Here is a 16,314-nt window from a genome sequence, read left to right on the forward strand (position 1 = left end):
CATCTTGGAAAGACATTAAAAGTATCACTTGTCCACTTTGGTAGAAAGAATGCTAAGAATGGGAGAAACCGTCTTCCCCAGGGAAGAACACCCCAAGTGGTTATATCCAATACCAAATGGTCAGTCCTGAAAACATACATACAAACAATAGTATACACACTGAACAGGATGTGTTTATGTGTTTAGGAATGCATAAGTATACATATACATATATGTATGTGGCAACAAAGAATTAAAAAAGAGGTCATGAATTTGCCAGAGAGAAAGGAGGGGCATATGGAGCTGTGGGGGGAGAAAAGGGAGGAGGAAATGATGTGATTGTTTATAATCCCCCCAAACAAAATACAGTATTTTTAAAAATTCAAAAAAGCATCACAGTAATCTGAAGAAATTAATAAAAAAACAAAAAAGCATCATTCATTCACATGAGTTATGAAGTCTAATGTTCCAAGCATCATTTTCAAGATAATTGGGTTTTTATTATTAAACTTGTTTTTTAACGTAATTCTTATATTGAGAATTTTATGTGAGTACTGTGTATCACGTCCACCCTCCTTCTCCCTCTCAGATTCATGACCTCTTTAATACACACACACACACACATGCACACACACGCACAGAGACAGAGACAGAGAGACAGAGAGACAGAGACAGAGAGACTCCTATTCAGTACATTTAGGGTTACTCATATACACATGCATCTGGACTTGGGGTTGTGTCATTTATTAGGGTGATTATTGCTGGAAAAATGGTTTTCTTTCTTTTAGCAACCATCTAGGGTTGGGGCCTTATGAGTTTGCGCCCATTCAGGTTGTTAGCTTGTCAACTGGTGTTGTCATCATACAGGTCTTATTCAGGCAATCACACTGTTGAAATTTTATGGGTACAGCTTTCCTGTCATGTTTAGAAAACATTAGCAGTAGGTGCCCTGTTCCTTAGGTTCTTATACACACACACATGCACACATATATCACACACATACCACACACATGCACACACACATACCACAGACATACACACATGCACACACGCACACACGCACACATGCATACACATATATATACACATATACACACATGCACACATGCACACATGCACACACATGCACACACACACACATACCACAGACATACACACATGCACACACACACATATATATACACAGATACACACATGCACATACATACACACATGCTCACCCACAAATACACACACACACACACACACACACACACTCCTTGATGCTGTGTTGTGCAATTTCTCCTGAGTTTTCAATGTAGGAGATGTGTTGTCGTAGATGGATCAGCTGGGACTGGGCACCCCACATCAACCCTGTTATTTTTTAAGAACTCGCTCTTCACTCCTGAAGTGAATCTTCGGGGTAAGTGACCCTCCTTTCACAATCCCTCCGCTTCTCACACAACCCTGTAAGGGTTTCACACATTATGTTTATCCAGAAACTCACTGAAAGTCCTTTAGAAGCTTTCCGTTCCTTTGTGATTTAATCTGATTGGATGGAGCCAGACCCATGTATGGTAAGTCACACTCCTGGGCCTCCAAGGGGTGCACTCATCTTTTGGGGGTAACACGAGAGAACACCCTGATAGAGCTTCTTCACCCCACAGCAGTGTGCCCAACAAGCTTAGAAATGACACACAGTGTGCTGATCCGTAGGGCACCCACCAGCAGCTACACATGGCTATTGAGCAGCTGCAGTGTGCTGGGTAATGGGGAAAAAATTAAAGTTTTAATTTAATTGCCCCACCTGCCCACAGGCTACTGTATTGGTGCTCTTCATTAGTGGCTGCTCCTTGGCGTGGTGGTGTCCTATAGTGGCGGCCACTGGAGGGAAAGGAAGTGGGGTCTTTCAGTTACCCCTGAGTGAGCCCAAGGCCTCCCCCGCTGCCCCAGACCGCAGAGAAAGGCCCTCTCGCTTCTGCTGCACCTATCAGTCTGTGTGTTGCTGAAGTTTCTTTTATTTCTCTGCCTCCTTTTTCACAAGAAATGGGTGGGGCTAGAGGTTTGCCCTGACTTAGCGCCCCCTCCCCCAGCCCCACTTGTTGGAATTCTCCATTTCCTTGCCCGACCTGAGCCCCTTCGAGGTGACTTAGGGTCTATAGATACCTTCTTTTCCTCATTCTCTTTATTCTCTTCACCTTTTAACCCCCTACAGTCCGGTCTCTGCCGCAACAGCACTCTCTTATGACTGCTTCTGTGCAGGAGAAATAGTTTAAGAGCGGACAATCCCGAGTCTGTCCTTTGACACCACTGAGCACTATTCCTTACGGAAGAGGGGTGGCCCTTTCTTTGCGTCAGGGACCCACCACTCTTCCACGCACACTCTTTTCCTTTCCACTACTCCGGGCTTTCTTTTCCAGCCTCTTTTCAGGGGCTCTTCATCCTCTGCCGTACTCCTTCTCTGCCCTGCTTCCTCTGTTATTCTTCGCATCGTGTCTGACCAAACTCAGTGCGGCGTCCCCTTGAACACATTTCCATGTCATAAGCTCCACTGCTCCCCCTGCTCCTACTCTCTGCGGATGCTCTCTCAGGTGCTCCAGCGGGAAGTATGACGTCATTCTCTGCTTCCTAGTCTCTATCCACCTCTCTCTCCTCTCCATCCTTGTCAGCTCGATTTGGCTTTATTTCTATGTTGTGTTTCTGAGTTTGACTGCTTCCTTCTGGCATCACTACTTTACCAAAGTTTTGTTTTGCTGTTTTGTTTTATTTTGGTTTTTTAATTGGATTGATACAATAGTCTCCCTGCCTCCTGCCCTGGTCTTTTTCATTCTTTTTAGGATTCTCCACTGCTTTCAGGATAAGGTCTGAATTAGTGAGCACGGCTTCCCAAGCCTTCTAACCCTGCCTTCTGCTTAGAACGTCAGCTCCTTACGCTGCCATCAGCCCCCTCTCTAGCCTATTCTCCAACTTTATATTCCACCAGGTTTGAGCATTTTGTAGTCCCCAAATAAACATTACTATTTCTTTACTACATACCTAGTCTAAGTTTCTTCAGAGTATTTACATTCCTTCTGCAGCTAAACATTGGTAGTTTGATTATATATAACATGGCATAAAAATAAAATCCCAAAAACATTTAAAGAAGCTGGTGAGATGGCTCAGTAGGTATATATAGGTGCTGCTGTCAAGCCTGGCAACCTGAGTTCAGTTCCCGGGGCCAGACAATGGAAGGAGAGAAATCACTCCTGCACATTTTCCTCTGACCACCACACCCGCACAGTGGCATGCAACTCCGCTCCCAAATAAATAAGTTAAAAACATATTTGATGCTATTGATGGTAACATGGTGGGATAAGTACCTGCATACAGCACACCATCAGCTACCTAAGAGCAGACATTGTTGGACACAGAGTAATGACCTGCCTGTAACACTAGCCTGTTTACACAGTATGGGCGCACGCTGAAGGCTTTGAGCTCACGGCAAGGAGAGATACCTGGAGGTTCCTCAGAAGTCAGAATCCATAGACGGAACTTACTTTGATTTTGGATGCTGAGGAGGACGCCAACATGTGAGGGGCTGGGGTGGGTTGGCTGTCTCCTCTCTTCCTGGCTTCGCAGTCAATACTGCCCATTTTGGGGAAGTAATTTTTTATAAAAACAATTCTTCAGTCATACTATTTTCTGGCTTAGAAATAATGAATGCTATCTGCTGTTCTTTGATGGCCAAATTCTCTAAACCAGTCCCAAAGTATACCTATTGGTCTAGAGGGATTTTAAGGTCTTTTACAAACTGAGTCCATAATTAAACCATCGAAGTTGTACCTGCAGCCTCCCTGAATCCTCACCTTTTCACACCTGGTTTTGCCACACTCTATTCTTGTGGGATACAGTGGGTGTGTTCTTGTGTTAACATTTATTTTTAAGTTTTCTATACAAATCTCAGGACAGCAGACTGAAATAGCACCCCTTGTCTCTGAGTGTTGCAAGCAATCAGCATGTCTGGGACTTGGTTGATGAATGCTCACACGCCTCCTTGGCACACTCTTCTGATATTTCTGTCTTTTCTTTGTACACAGAGGGGGACACAAGGGAAGAAGTGGTAGTATGTTTTTGTTTGTTTGTTTGGATGGCTTCTAATGGACTCTTGCTTTTTATAAAAATTTCAATGTCTTATTATTTACTTTACACATCATTACATCTCAAGCATAAATGTAATAAACTCAGTATGGTTTTATGCTGTACTATTTGGCAAAACATTACACAGTGACGTGTATGTAATAGAGAAATTACATAGTATTAACAAGAAACATTCACATACATAATAAGAGCAGAGGTAATTTATCCCAAATCTGAAAACAGGACTTTTTTCCTCTCTAATATATTCTCTTGTTTTAACAAAGCTTATGTTTTATTTGTTATATGTGTATAAATGCAATATAAACATAATATATATTACACATACACACACACACACACACACACACATATATGTATCACTCATTTGAACTAATACTTTTGGCTAAAAGTATTATTCATTTTTACCTCTTTTTTAAGGTTGCTGCACTAAAATATTTGATTTATGTCAAACTATTAAAACATTGTATATTATCATATTTTATATCTAATTTAACCAAATAAGTGTCCATATCCAAAAATATGTCCCTATCCAAGAACTCAAAATTATCGTAAGTGCTTCACTTCTTTCTTTCCTTTTCTTTCTTTCTTTCTTTCTTTTTTTTTTTTTTGGTTTTTGGTTTTTAGTTTTTGAAGACAGGGTTTTTCTATGTAACAGTCCACATGTTTTACTATGAAAACATTCTTAAATAATTCACCAATTTAGTTATCAAGAGTTATGATAATGGGTATATTCTAATTAAATAGCTTACACTTTTATTACTTATGGAACAACTGTGTGAACCTATGTACATACTTTCTAGTCATATTGGAACTAGCAGGAGCAGTTGCTTAAAAAAAAAGGCATTCATTGGGGACAAAGTAATGGTAAATAGTGTTTATATTACCCTAGTATTATAGATTGGCTCATAAATAATCTACTTTTCCTGTGTAACTGGGTAAATTGTAGATAGTAAACAAGAATTATTCTCTATAGGAACTCTGTTAGTGGAAATGCCTTTTATTGGAGATTGCTAATAAGCTCTGTAGGAATGTTGCATCTCAAGGAAGCTTGGATATAGAAGGAGCCTAAGAAGGCTGTGTATGTATCAGCGAAAACATCCTTGCCTACCTCATAGGAGGTCTTAGGTTCAGTCACTAACACTGCAGAAAACCTCAAACAGAAGTCAAAACTAACCACCCAGACAGACAAAACCCTGAGGCCAAGAAACAACTCATTCAGTCCACCTCTGTGAGCCACTCACACCCACCCTAAGAATTCACACCTGCACACGTCACCACTGAGAAGCTGTGGTCGCATGGGGCCAAGCGCTGTGTGAGGTCAGATTCTTCCCTACAGTCTGCTGCTGCTTCTTCTTCCTTGTGTTCTTTTAAGGGAATCTATATGTAATGTAAAGCCTACAGGAATTTATAAAAAATGCCCACTCTGGCTCCGTTGTAGTTTCTGAGTGATCACACTAATTAGAGCACATACTGGAAGCTGGCCACCACCCAAGGCACAGGCGTACTGAAGTAGACATGAGCCCAAGAGGCCTCTGGGAAGGTGGCTTTGGAAAGACAATGTAGGAGAGAGACTCTAAGCTCAATGAGAGTAGTATTTGAGACACCCAGTATGCCAGGGTAGGTGGGCAGCCGGAGGGCAGTGAGGACATGTGGGCCACAGACAAAACCATGCTGGTTTTTACACCCTTGATTACAAAACACAGAACTGTGTCCCTCAAAGGAATGGCTGGGAAGAAATGAAGGGAGTTGGGCATTTAGCTAAAAATTATATAACTACGCCAAAAGCAGGAAAGAAACTAAAATTAGTAAATTAGTAATGAAAACAAAACAAAAACCATACACACAAAATATCTCCAGCGACCAGTGTTACCTTTCACTGCCCATCCTGCCCACCCTCAGCAGAGTGCAGCGAGTGGTTTTTATGAGTTTGAGTGAAGGCAAGCAGCTTAAATATATCAGGGGAGATTGCTAAAAGCTGCTGTTTTGAGCAACTGTTCTAAGTGTGGCTTTTAAATTTTATTTTTAATTCATATATTCACTTTACATTCCAATCATAGCCCATCCCCTCCTGTCCTCCTGGTCCCTCCCTCCCACTGCCTTCCCCCTCCCCCCTCCCCTTCCCCTTGTCCTCAGAAAAGGGGAGCCCCCACTCACCAACCCACCCCAGCACATCAAGACCTATCAGGACTGAGCTCATCCTCCTCATCCACTGAGGCCAGGCAAGGCAGCCTGGTTAGGGTGAAGTGATCAAAAGCCCGTCGGTTACCTGTGTGTAGGGGGCCTAGGTCCAGTCCCAGCATGCTCTTTGGTTGGTGCTTCTGCCCCGGAGGGGACAAGAATGCTGCAAGAAGACCAAGAGAGAGAGAGAGAGAGAGAGAGAGTCAACTAAGCGGGGTTTTTGGTTTCCATCTTGCCACTGAGCCATACCATCCAGATGCTTTGAGTAGACAAGCTTATCATTTTAATCCACCTCTTCTCTATGTTAGATCACCCCAGTGTTCTCTGAACACAGCTTATAAACGTTAGATGACCTGACAGAGGGTAGAGAATTGCTAGTCTTGCCAGAATGCCCAAGAGGAGTTGTGTTTTCTTATGATGGATCTGTGGATCCCTGAGCCACAGCGTCCATTCTTCCGAGAGCCCCGGAATATCTGCTCACTTAAGAGTGTAGGCTTAACCCCCAGAGTGACAACCCACCTTAACCCTCCCTTCTGTGCAAAATCGGGGAATGATGATGACAACACCATGGAACTTTCCATTCAATACCGCTGCGGCCATGCTTGTGCCAGGCCCTGCGTAAGCCCCGCGGATGGAGCAGCAAGCAAAACAGACACAACGTCTTGTGTCTTCCAGTTTGATGTGGAGGGGCGTGTGTGTGCATAAACAAACACGAGACCAGCTACAGCAGACTGGAAGGTGAAATGTCACCACGAGAAACAGAGGGCGGGTATAGGGGGGTGGTTCCCTGTAAGAAAGCACGGGCCCGCTTTTAAACAGCGGCCAATTTAGGCCTCGCTGGAAAGAAAAATTTGGGCGAACCCTTGAAGGGAACATTAAGAGCCTTGCAGAGTACAGGAGAAATAGCTTTAGAGCAGCAAAGCAGCGTGGAGCCTCTTGTGTAGGGCTATGCTGGGTGGCTCTGGCAGAAGTCACGGCGGCTGGACATCACCGCTGAGTGAGTTGAAAGGAAGAAGATCTGCATCACAGTGGCAGAGAGCGGGCATCACTTGAGTAGGGCCTTGAAACCTACGGCAAGGACTCTGGCCATGGCCTTTAAATACATGTCCCAGGGTTGTGTGAATTAAGATCACTAGTGCATAGAAAATAGTGTATACTCCATAAGCATTAATTTGATGCTCCTTCTCATTGTTCTGCACACTGTGGGAAGCCCCTCCCCCACACCAACCTGTTTATATTAATGTAGTTTTGCAGTTGCTTTGTTTTTGTTTTTTTTTTTTTAACACGTGGAGTAATTATAATTTTTGTTTCTGGTTGCTAATTGCTATGAGAAATCCCATTGGATTGTTTTGTCTTCCAGAATCAGATGGACCTGGCTTGTTGTTATGACTTCTGCCTTGAGGGTTTTTTTTTTAAAAAGTGTGCAATGTATTGTAGTGTCTGTTACTTGTTCAGAAAAAAAGTCTGAGTTTCTTCAGTGCTGCTCTCCTTTGCTTTTCTCAGTGCTCAGCAGAGGAGCAGTCAGGTTCACAAGAAAAGCACACTTGGAAATCAGGTAGGAACTATGTAAGCAACCCAATGCATGCATGCCCCAAAGCATTGGAACTAAACTGCTTGACTGACAATTTTTTTTAAATGCAAATTAATCATACGTAGCTTTTGCTTAAGATGCAGTCTTTTCTTTTCTTTTTTGCTTTTCGAGTTTTTGGAACGAATTTTGCGTTTCGTTTCGGCTGTTTCGGCAGTTAACGCCACCGCCTCACCTTACGTAACCCCTGCTCCTTGCCGTGAATCTTGCGTTAGACTCGTTGTGTCCTCTTTCGCTTGCTTCTCTTACCACTAACTTGACATTGAATCCGTGGCAGTCCAAGGTTACAAATGCGGTAAGTTGCATGGGCTTCCGGGTGCTGCTGGCTAGTTCACACGTTCGCACAGCTTGGTAACAGTGAAGGGGCAGCTCAGAAAAGAAGGCAGTGTTGGATTTAATCTCTGCCATGCCAAATTTCTACCAGTTACTGGCAATGTTACTTGCTAAGGTGGTCTGATCACTAGAGTTCTTGAGTTTGGGGGCTGACCAGCTGTCTCTGACTAATAGCGCTCCGCAGCGATTGTCTTAACTCCGGCAGTTGGCTGTTTCTTCTATGTCTTATGTGATAATGAATATTTGCATTGTTATTTCTTTTCAAGTCAAAACAATGATGAGTCTTAAGCTTTTTTTAAATGCGGAGGTACAATTATTGAACAAATTGAAACCTCCGCTCTAGACGATTTTTTTTCCCATTGTTTTGAAAGGAGAAGATGTAATAACAGACTTTATTTTAAAACCTTATTTTTTTTTCCTGAACTAAAGCGTATAATTCTTTGCTATTTCAGGGAACCAATCTTCCGCCTTCAAGGCAAATTGTACGAGCTAAGTTCTGTAAGCTTTACTGTTGCTTTTTTTATTTAGCTTCCCAAGGGCACAGTTTGTCTTTAACTGATTAACTCAACTAGCGCTTGCTACTAATGTTTTTTCCTAAACTTAGGTTGTCTTGTTCATAACACCCCATCACTGAAATAAAACTCCTCTTCGGAGGGCCATCCTTCACTGCTAATGACTTGCTGTGGTTGAAAGGTATGAGCTAGTAAACCCCACAATGTCATGATAATAAACCCTTCACCTGGTGGGTGCTCTGATAGTTCTCTAATCTTAATGGGCCTTAAAATCATTAAAATCATTAACTATCTCCCCCTCTATCCTTTTCTGCTTTGTTGTTCTGAGACATAAGCCTTTCTCTTTCTTATATAACAATTTCAATAAATGTACACGATGCTTCTAAAAGGTGGGTGAACATTGCTTATCTGACTTTGATATATTTATTTGTAAGCTTATCCAATTCCAATTATTTGTCCTTTTTTTAAAAAAGAATAAAAACCCCAAGGCAAAATTATAATTAAAAAAATATGGCTGCAGAATTGACTCTTTTAATATGAGATGGCCTCTCTACGTTTTACAGAAGCATGAAAGCATGATCAAATGGCTGAAGACGGATTTAGAAAGAAACAGTGTGTGTTCTCCTTTGCACAATGAGAGAAATAGGGTTGTCCTTTCAACTGCACAGGTTGAGAATGAGACGGGTACGTGGGCCAGTTATTTGCCCCTAATATTTAGGAAAACACAACCTTTGGATCTGTGTGTTCCTGAGTTCAACTTTAATCATGCCCCTTGGCAGCCATGGAACTTTATCCAAAATGATGCCAAGTTTACGTAAATGTACAATGGGAGGAATAGCATACGTCTCTGTAGAATCTATGGGGAGGCTTGCAGGAGCTGGGGACAAGGGGATTCTCATGAGCTAAAGGCCAGCCTAAGCTACAAAGTGAGATATAGTTCAACGGGGCTACAGAGTGACTAAAAATGGAATCTCTACGGGGTGATTGTGAGACTCAGAAATGATGTGTGTAAAGGTGCTTCCTTATCCAAGCGCAGGGTACATAATGTCCTACCAAGTGTACAATCTTTGCTCCCAGAAGGCATGTGCTACTTGGAACTGTTAGATGAAAATATATATAAAGTATGAGAAATTATAGAGGTTATAAGTGAGGATAAAGAAGTATTTGGAAAAGCAGAAGCTACGACAAATTATTCCAGTGCCCACAATGTCCAGATTGTTGCAATAGTGCAATGGCATGGACGCCATCTTTAAATTAGATTTGAGAGGAAGCTTAGAATTGCTGTCAATCAGAGAATCTCTAAATGCTAAGATCATATATCTGTGTTTATGAGGCTTCATTTTTGCCAACATCAAACCCCACACTTTATGGAGCTTTATGTAACCCAAGATAACAGAATTGGGCACATGTTGGAAAATGGTACTCAAAACTCTTAGAGTCACTCAAGTCTTGAAAGTCAGAATTATTTTAGCTTTAGAAGAACAATACATTTTCTGCCTCATGCAGGACTCAGCCTTCTCCTGCTGCCGTGCAGCATGGCTTATTTATGTAGTGAAACAAGCTAATGGGCACAGCAGGTAGATCTTCTTTAGATCAGATTTTGCTGCCAATTAAAAGAGTATTCTCAACTCGCAACCATTAGCCCATGACTCTCAATAATTTATTTTCCAGAATCAAATCCTGTCACTTACAACCCAAGACAATACACTTAAAAGGATCTTCTGTGGTTTTTCTGTTTAGCAGAGATATACTATTCATAACTTAAACTTGTTTTGTTGTTTTCATTTTTAGAAATCTGAGTATTTTGTATTTATTTGGATATGTATAGTTTGCCTATGGAAAGGTACAGAACCATGGAGCTTAGTTCTCAGCCTTCCAACTGCTGCTACATGTATGATAAAGCCAAAAAGTCCCCGTGTGGGATACATCCCCGTGTGGGATCAGGGGATACATCCACTCTGCTGTCCTCTCGGGCTTCTGAGGTGTGAGGCAAATTTGGTAGCTACTACACAACAGAAACATGTCAGGACCCTACCCCGCTCATTTTAACTGCCTTGGAGTTTTAGCAGTCCCTAGAATAGATGCCAATGTGTAACTCATTAGATTATAATAACGCAATTTACACAAATTTGGGTTGTTTACAATTTAAGTGAAAGCTTCAGCTGTCTCTACACTCGCCAAACACTTATTTAAAACCTAAACTTGCCACAACCTGTGCTCCAATGCGGGATGTTGCCGAGTAAGCAGCGCGTGTCCTGTACCAATTCCAGATACTTCTGCTCCCACAATTCTTGCTGAAATCTCGCTTCCGGCCCTGCCCTGTGTGTCTGATTACCCTCCCCCCACTCAGCCCCTTACACCGTCTCATTTTATTGTTCAAGTTTTCTTTATGATGTTCTGTCTACTGTTATGAGGATCAACGTTCCATCAAAGCTATTTCTCTTTGCTGAGAGCAGACACTGAGTTTTTAAGCACAACCACACGAACCTTTTACTGCTGCTTTTAACATCCTGCTGCTTACAGAAGGCTTTGGAGGGGAGGCAAGATGGAAAGAGGAGGCTAGTTAGATGTTCTCGGTAAGAAATTATGGATAATATAAAAAATAAAAATAAATAAAAAAAGATATTATGGATATTTCTGAGTTAGTAGAAATGCTGACAAATTCAAGAATTTGATTAAATAGGAAGACTTTCAAAAGCTCTGAGAAGGCCAGGAAGAGGGTTCAAAGTTCCATTGCTCATAGACTTTTGATTTGGGCATAGAACAGACATAGAAGGTTAAGTTTTGATTCAGACTCAAAGCATGGCAGATCTGTTGAGGGTGAGCCTAGATTCACAACCTGGGAAGCCAGTGTGAGCACGTCCAGTGGGAAATTGGATGGATATGCCTTGAGTTCAGAAGAGACAGAGACCTTCTTCAAAGCTGCGGGAGAGCCATTGATGAATTTCCAGTAGGAAAGGGATACTAACTGATTTTTGTATCAGGGAAGTCTACAGAATGATTTGGAAGAGACCAAGTACAGATCCAGGGCTTGTGGTGCCTCTAAGTAACTTGTATTAAAATGCAAATGTTGGTATCAGGAGTGATACAGAAGACGGAAAAGACTCAAGCCATTTTTAGGAGTGATTATGAATAGTTATTGGAGGAGTGAGAGGCCCACCCAGGCTTACGGTGAAGGGGATTGACTGATGAAGGAATAGAGGAAGAGGAACACGTGCGAGTGGGTGGAAAAGAAGGTGGAAGTTGTCTGTGCCTATTGAAGACGTGGGTTTGGGAGTCATGTAGAATGAAGAGATATGTTTTAGAGGTGTCAGTATATAAGGTCGTTATCAAAGTCACGGGAGAGATGAGATAACTCCTAAGGGAGATAACATAGGAAGAAATATAGGGTCCAAAGGAAGATTGCGAAAGGACTAGAACACATGAGAAATTGAAAAGAAGACCAAGAGGTGGTAAGGGAGGTTGGACACGCTGGAAAGGAGCAGAATGGAAGACAAAGGAAGAGAACGTTCCAGGGAAGAAGAGTCAATGGTAGTGGATGGTCCCCTAAACAGGGCATCTCAGGAAGCTTAGGTGTCAGGTGGTCAGGTAGTGCATGGTCTCACTTGAGACCTAGCGATAGCCACAGCCCTATTGGTCTTCCAGACTGAGTCTCTAGTCTCTAGTTGAAAGCTGACATAAAGCTGTAGATACGGAAAACTGAGTTGTTAGATGAGATTTTTTTTCCAGAGACAGCATGGAAGATAAAATTGCAGATATATATATATATATATGCATGTATATATATATATATGCATGTATATATGTTTGTATTTATGTATGTGTGTGTGTATGTATGTGTGTGTGTATGTATGTGTGTGTGTGTGTGTGTGTGTGTGTGTGTGTGTATGGGTCTTGGATTATGTCTAAAGCAGGAGACATTAACCAAGTAGCAAACAGGCTCCAGCCGAATCTTAGCAGCTCCTTCAATGAAAACCTAATTCAGTGTGCTGTGACCGCCCTAAGAAGTTAGGAAGATGGCCGTCCCACTCTTACGATGGAGACTTGTCATCTTCACAAGGTGCTTGAGAGACAACTGACAGAAGTGAGTATTCCTTTGAACCCTGGTTTCAGTCCATATGCTGTGGGCTCCACTCTTTTTCACTGTCCTCAGCTGGAACTTTGTGGAGGAGAAGGCATTGTGAAGCTGAGCTGTTCACCTCGTGGCAGCCAGGAAGCTGAGACCAAGGAAGGGTCAGACAGAAGATGCACCTTTCTGAGGGCATCAAGGGCACACAGCGACCTATTAACATCATCAAATTATGAATCCATTGTTGTGTATTAATCTAGCAACTAAGTCAGAACTCTCATGTCCCAGTGTTTTTCTCCAAATCCATCACCTGGCAACCAGGCCTAGATCCTAGAAATATCCAAGGGACATTTCATATTGGAGTAATAACATGGCCAGATGTGAGAATACCCTCGTATCTCCCCCCAAAATGGGAAAGAAATAGAAGTCTGAGTGAAGGAAGTTTTAACGACACGTCGCTTCACATCCTGATGACCAGGGCATTGTCGTTCAGGTTCACCAAATGATAAGGGAAACAGGAAGGTATATCTGAGTTTGTGTTGAAGAAAAAGAACAAAAAGTGATGACAAAATCACAACAATTAATAAATGGGACCTCATGAGGCTGAGAAGCTTCTGTAAGGCAGGTGACATGGTAAAGAGAACAAAGCAATAGCCTACAGACTGGGAAAAGATCTTCACCAACCCCACATCTGACAAAGGTCTAATATCCAAAATATATAAAGAACTCAAGAAATTAAATACCACCAAACCAAATAACCCAATCGAGAAATGGGGCATGGAACTAAACAGAGAATTCTCAACAGAGGAATATCAAATGGCTGAGAAACACTTAAAGAAATGCTCAACCTCCTTAATCATCAGGGAAATGCAAATCAAAACAACGCTGAGATTCCATCTTACACCCATCAGGATGGCTAAGATCAAAAATTCAAGCGACACCACATGCTGGCGAGGATGTGGGGAGAGAGGAACACTCCTTTGTTGCTGGTGGGAATGCAAACTAGTACAACCACTTTGGAAATCTATCTGGTGCTATCTCAGAAAAATGGGAATAGGGCTTCCTCAAGACCCAGCTATTCCACTCTTGGAATATACCCAGAAGATGCTCCAGCACACAGCAAGAAAATTTGCTCAACCATGTTCATAGCAGCCTTATTCATAATAGCCAGAACATGGAAACAGCCTAAGTGTCCCTCAATAGAAGAATGGATAAAGAAACTGTGGTACATATACACTATGGAATACTATTCAGCTATTAAAAACAAGGAATTCCCGAAATTTGTGGATAAATGGATTGAGCTAGAAATGATCATAATGAGTGAGTTAACCCAGAAGCAGAAAGACTCAAATGGTATATACTCACTCATATCTGCATATTAGCCCAACGGGCATGTCCCATGAAAGCCTTCACTTACCAGGAAACTGCGACAGAGGAGAGAACATTCTAGTGGGACTCTAGATGAGAGAATCATGGGAGAAAGGCAAAGTAGAAGGATCCAGAGGGTCCTAGAAGCCTACAAGTAGAACATTATGATAGGCAGATTTGGGCACAGGGGTCCCGCTCAAACTAAGGCACCAGCCAAGGACAATACAGGCGGTAAACCTTAAGCCCCTACCCAGATCTAGCCAATGGACAGAACACTCTCCACAGTAGAGTGGAGAGTGGGATATTACTTTCTCACATACTCTGGTGCCTCACCTTTGACCATGTCCCCTGGATGGGGAGACCTGGTGGCAATCAGAGGAAGGACAGCAGGTTACCAAGAAGAGACTTGATACTCTATGATCATATAGAGGGGGAGGTAATCCCCCTCAGGAACAGTCATAGGGGAGGGGAATAAGGGGAAATTGGGAGGGAGGGAAGAATGGGAGGATACAAGGGATGGGATAACCATTGAGATGTAACAAGAATAAATTAATAAAGGAGGAAAAAAAAAGATTAGAATTGCTCCCAAAGAACTAAGTCTACAGAGGCCACACCCCTTTCCCTTCTAACCTTCTTTCTCTCCTACCTAGTATTGGGGGTCTTGGGAGGGAGGTAGAGGTATAAGAACCTAAATAAAATAGATGAAAAAAAAAGTGATGACAAAATCAAAATTGAAATCAATTAGCGAGAACACTGGGTGTTTCACTAAAATCAGAGAAAATATGCCGTAGGAGTCAGGGGAAGCAGCAATCAGCTGTGAGATTGAAAGTGGTGAATGGATGATGTCTTTGAGTGCAAATTGGAAATCTGAGGTTGCTATCTGAATAAAGACAGTGGAGGGGGAGCACTAAGGCTGCTGTGGAGGGGGAGCATTGAGGCTGCTAGAAGAAGGAGCACTGGGACTGCTAGGGAGGGGAGCATTGAGACTGCTAGGAAAGGGAGCACTCACAATGCTAGGGAGAGGGAGCACTGGGACTGCTAGGGAGGGGGAGCATTGGGACTGCTAGGGAAGAGTAGTACTGGGACTACTAGGGAGGCGGAGCACTGGGACTGCTAGGGAGGGGGAGCACTGGGACTGCTAGGGAGAGGGACCTCTGTTACTGCTAGGAGGGGGAGCACTGGGACTGCTAGGGAGGGGGAGCACTGGGACTGCTAGGGAGGCGGAGCACTGGGACTGCTAGGGAGAGGGAGCTCTGTTACTGCTAGGAGGGGGAGCACTGGGACTGCTAGGGAGGGGGAGCACTGGGACTGCTAGAGAGAGGCATGGAACCTTTCTTGTCTTAAGATGTTGGGGGGAGCAGCTAAAGAGAGATGGGGGTGGGATTTTCTAGACTTTAATGTGTTAAAGGAAGAGAGGAATGCTCGACATTTAAATGACTAATAATTCACACATTGGCCTCCACAGCGTAGGACAGAAAAGCCCCTGATGTGTCTATTGGCCCCACACCAGCAACTGAATATGAAGACATCCTCTACTGTGGCAGGAGAAGAGCAGGTGCTGGTGTGGGCCACACGTGGTGCCTCAGAGGCTCCAGCTATTGCTTAAGCTTTTCTCAGCAGTGTGCTCCCCACTGCTCCAACTTCAGATTGGACTGAGAAACCTGTTGCCTTTCCCAAACCTGTGTTGTTAATATTCAGGTAAATGGTTTATCAGTCTTTGGTGCTGTTGTCTCCAAGCACCATAGGTTTTTTTTTTCTTTCCAAACAGAATTCTTTTTCTTTTTAGTTTTTTTTTTTGTTTTTGTTTTTTGAAAATTCAACTAGCATTGTTTTTGTAGAATCTTCCTTATGTTTAAAAAAAAAAAATCATTCCCATTAGTTTTGGGGCCAGAGCTCCCTGCTTCTCCTGCTGCTGCGGTGCACAGCTTGAGGGAAGTATAGCCAGGGTTTAATTTAGTTATTTTAGAATTAGGTTACAATATTGCCAGCTCCCTATCTGAAGATGGGGTCCTCCTTGTAGCCACCTCCGCATTTTAACCCCCTTTAACCTGACCCATAGCTGGTTTCCTGGTACCAGTATTTATACCAGTTTGGATTCTTTAAGCTATAAATATCAGAAAACTCAATTTAAAAGACTGGAAAATGATTTTATTAACGTATGTAATTGAGAT

At 42.7% G+C, this 16,314-nt stretch overlaps 1 protein-coding gene across 5 annotated transcripts in view; it reads left to right on the top strand.

Moving 5' to 3' along the window:
• Nucleotides 1–16,314, top strand: part of DNM3 (dynamin 3) — a 469,385-nt gene that overhangs the window by 182,261 nt on the left and 270,810 nt on the right. For 3 of the 5 annotated variants that reach the window (XM_084791206.1, XM_084791203.1, XM_084791205.1), the window contains exons 13-14: nt 7,777–7,828; nt 8,647–8,676. In XM_084791206.1, the coding sequence (XP_084647332.1) occupies nt 7,777–7,828; nt 8,647–8,676 (82 nt within the window). The remainder of the gene's footprint in view (nt 1–7,776; nt 7,829–8,646; nt 8,677–16,314) is intronic. The other 2 variants (XM_084791207.1, XM_084791204.1) reach the window with 1 other exon arrangement.

This window comes from Acomys minous (genome assembly GCF_964271855.1).
Source record: "Acomys minous genome assembly, chromosome: 1".
NCBI classification, from domain to species: domain Eukaryota; kingdom Metazoa; phylum Chordata; class Mammalia; order Rodentia; family Muridae; genus Acomys; species Acomys minous.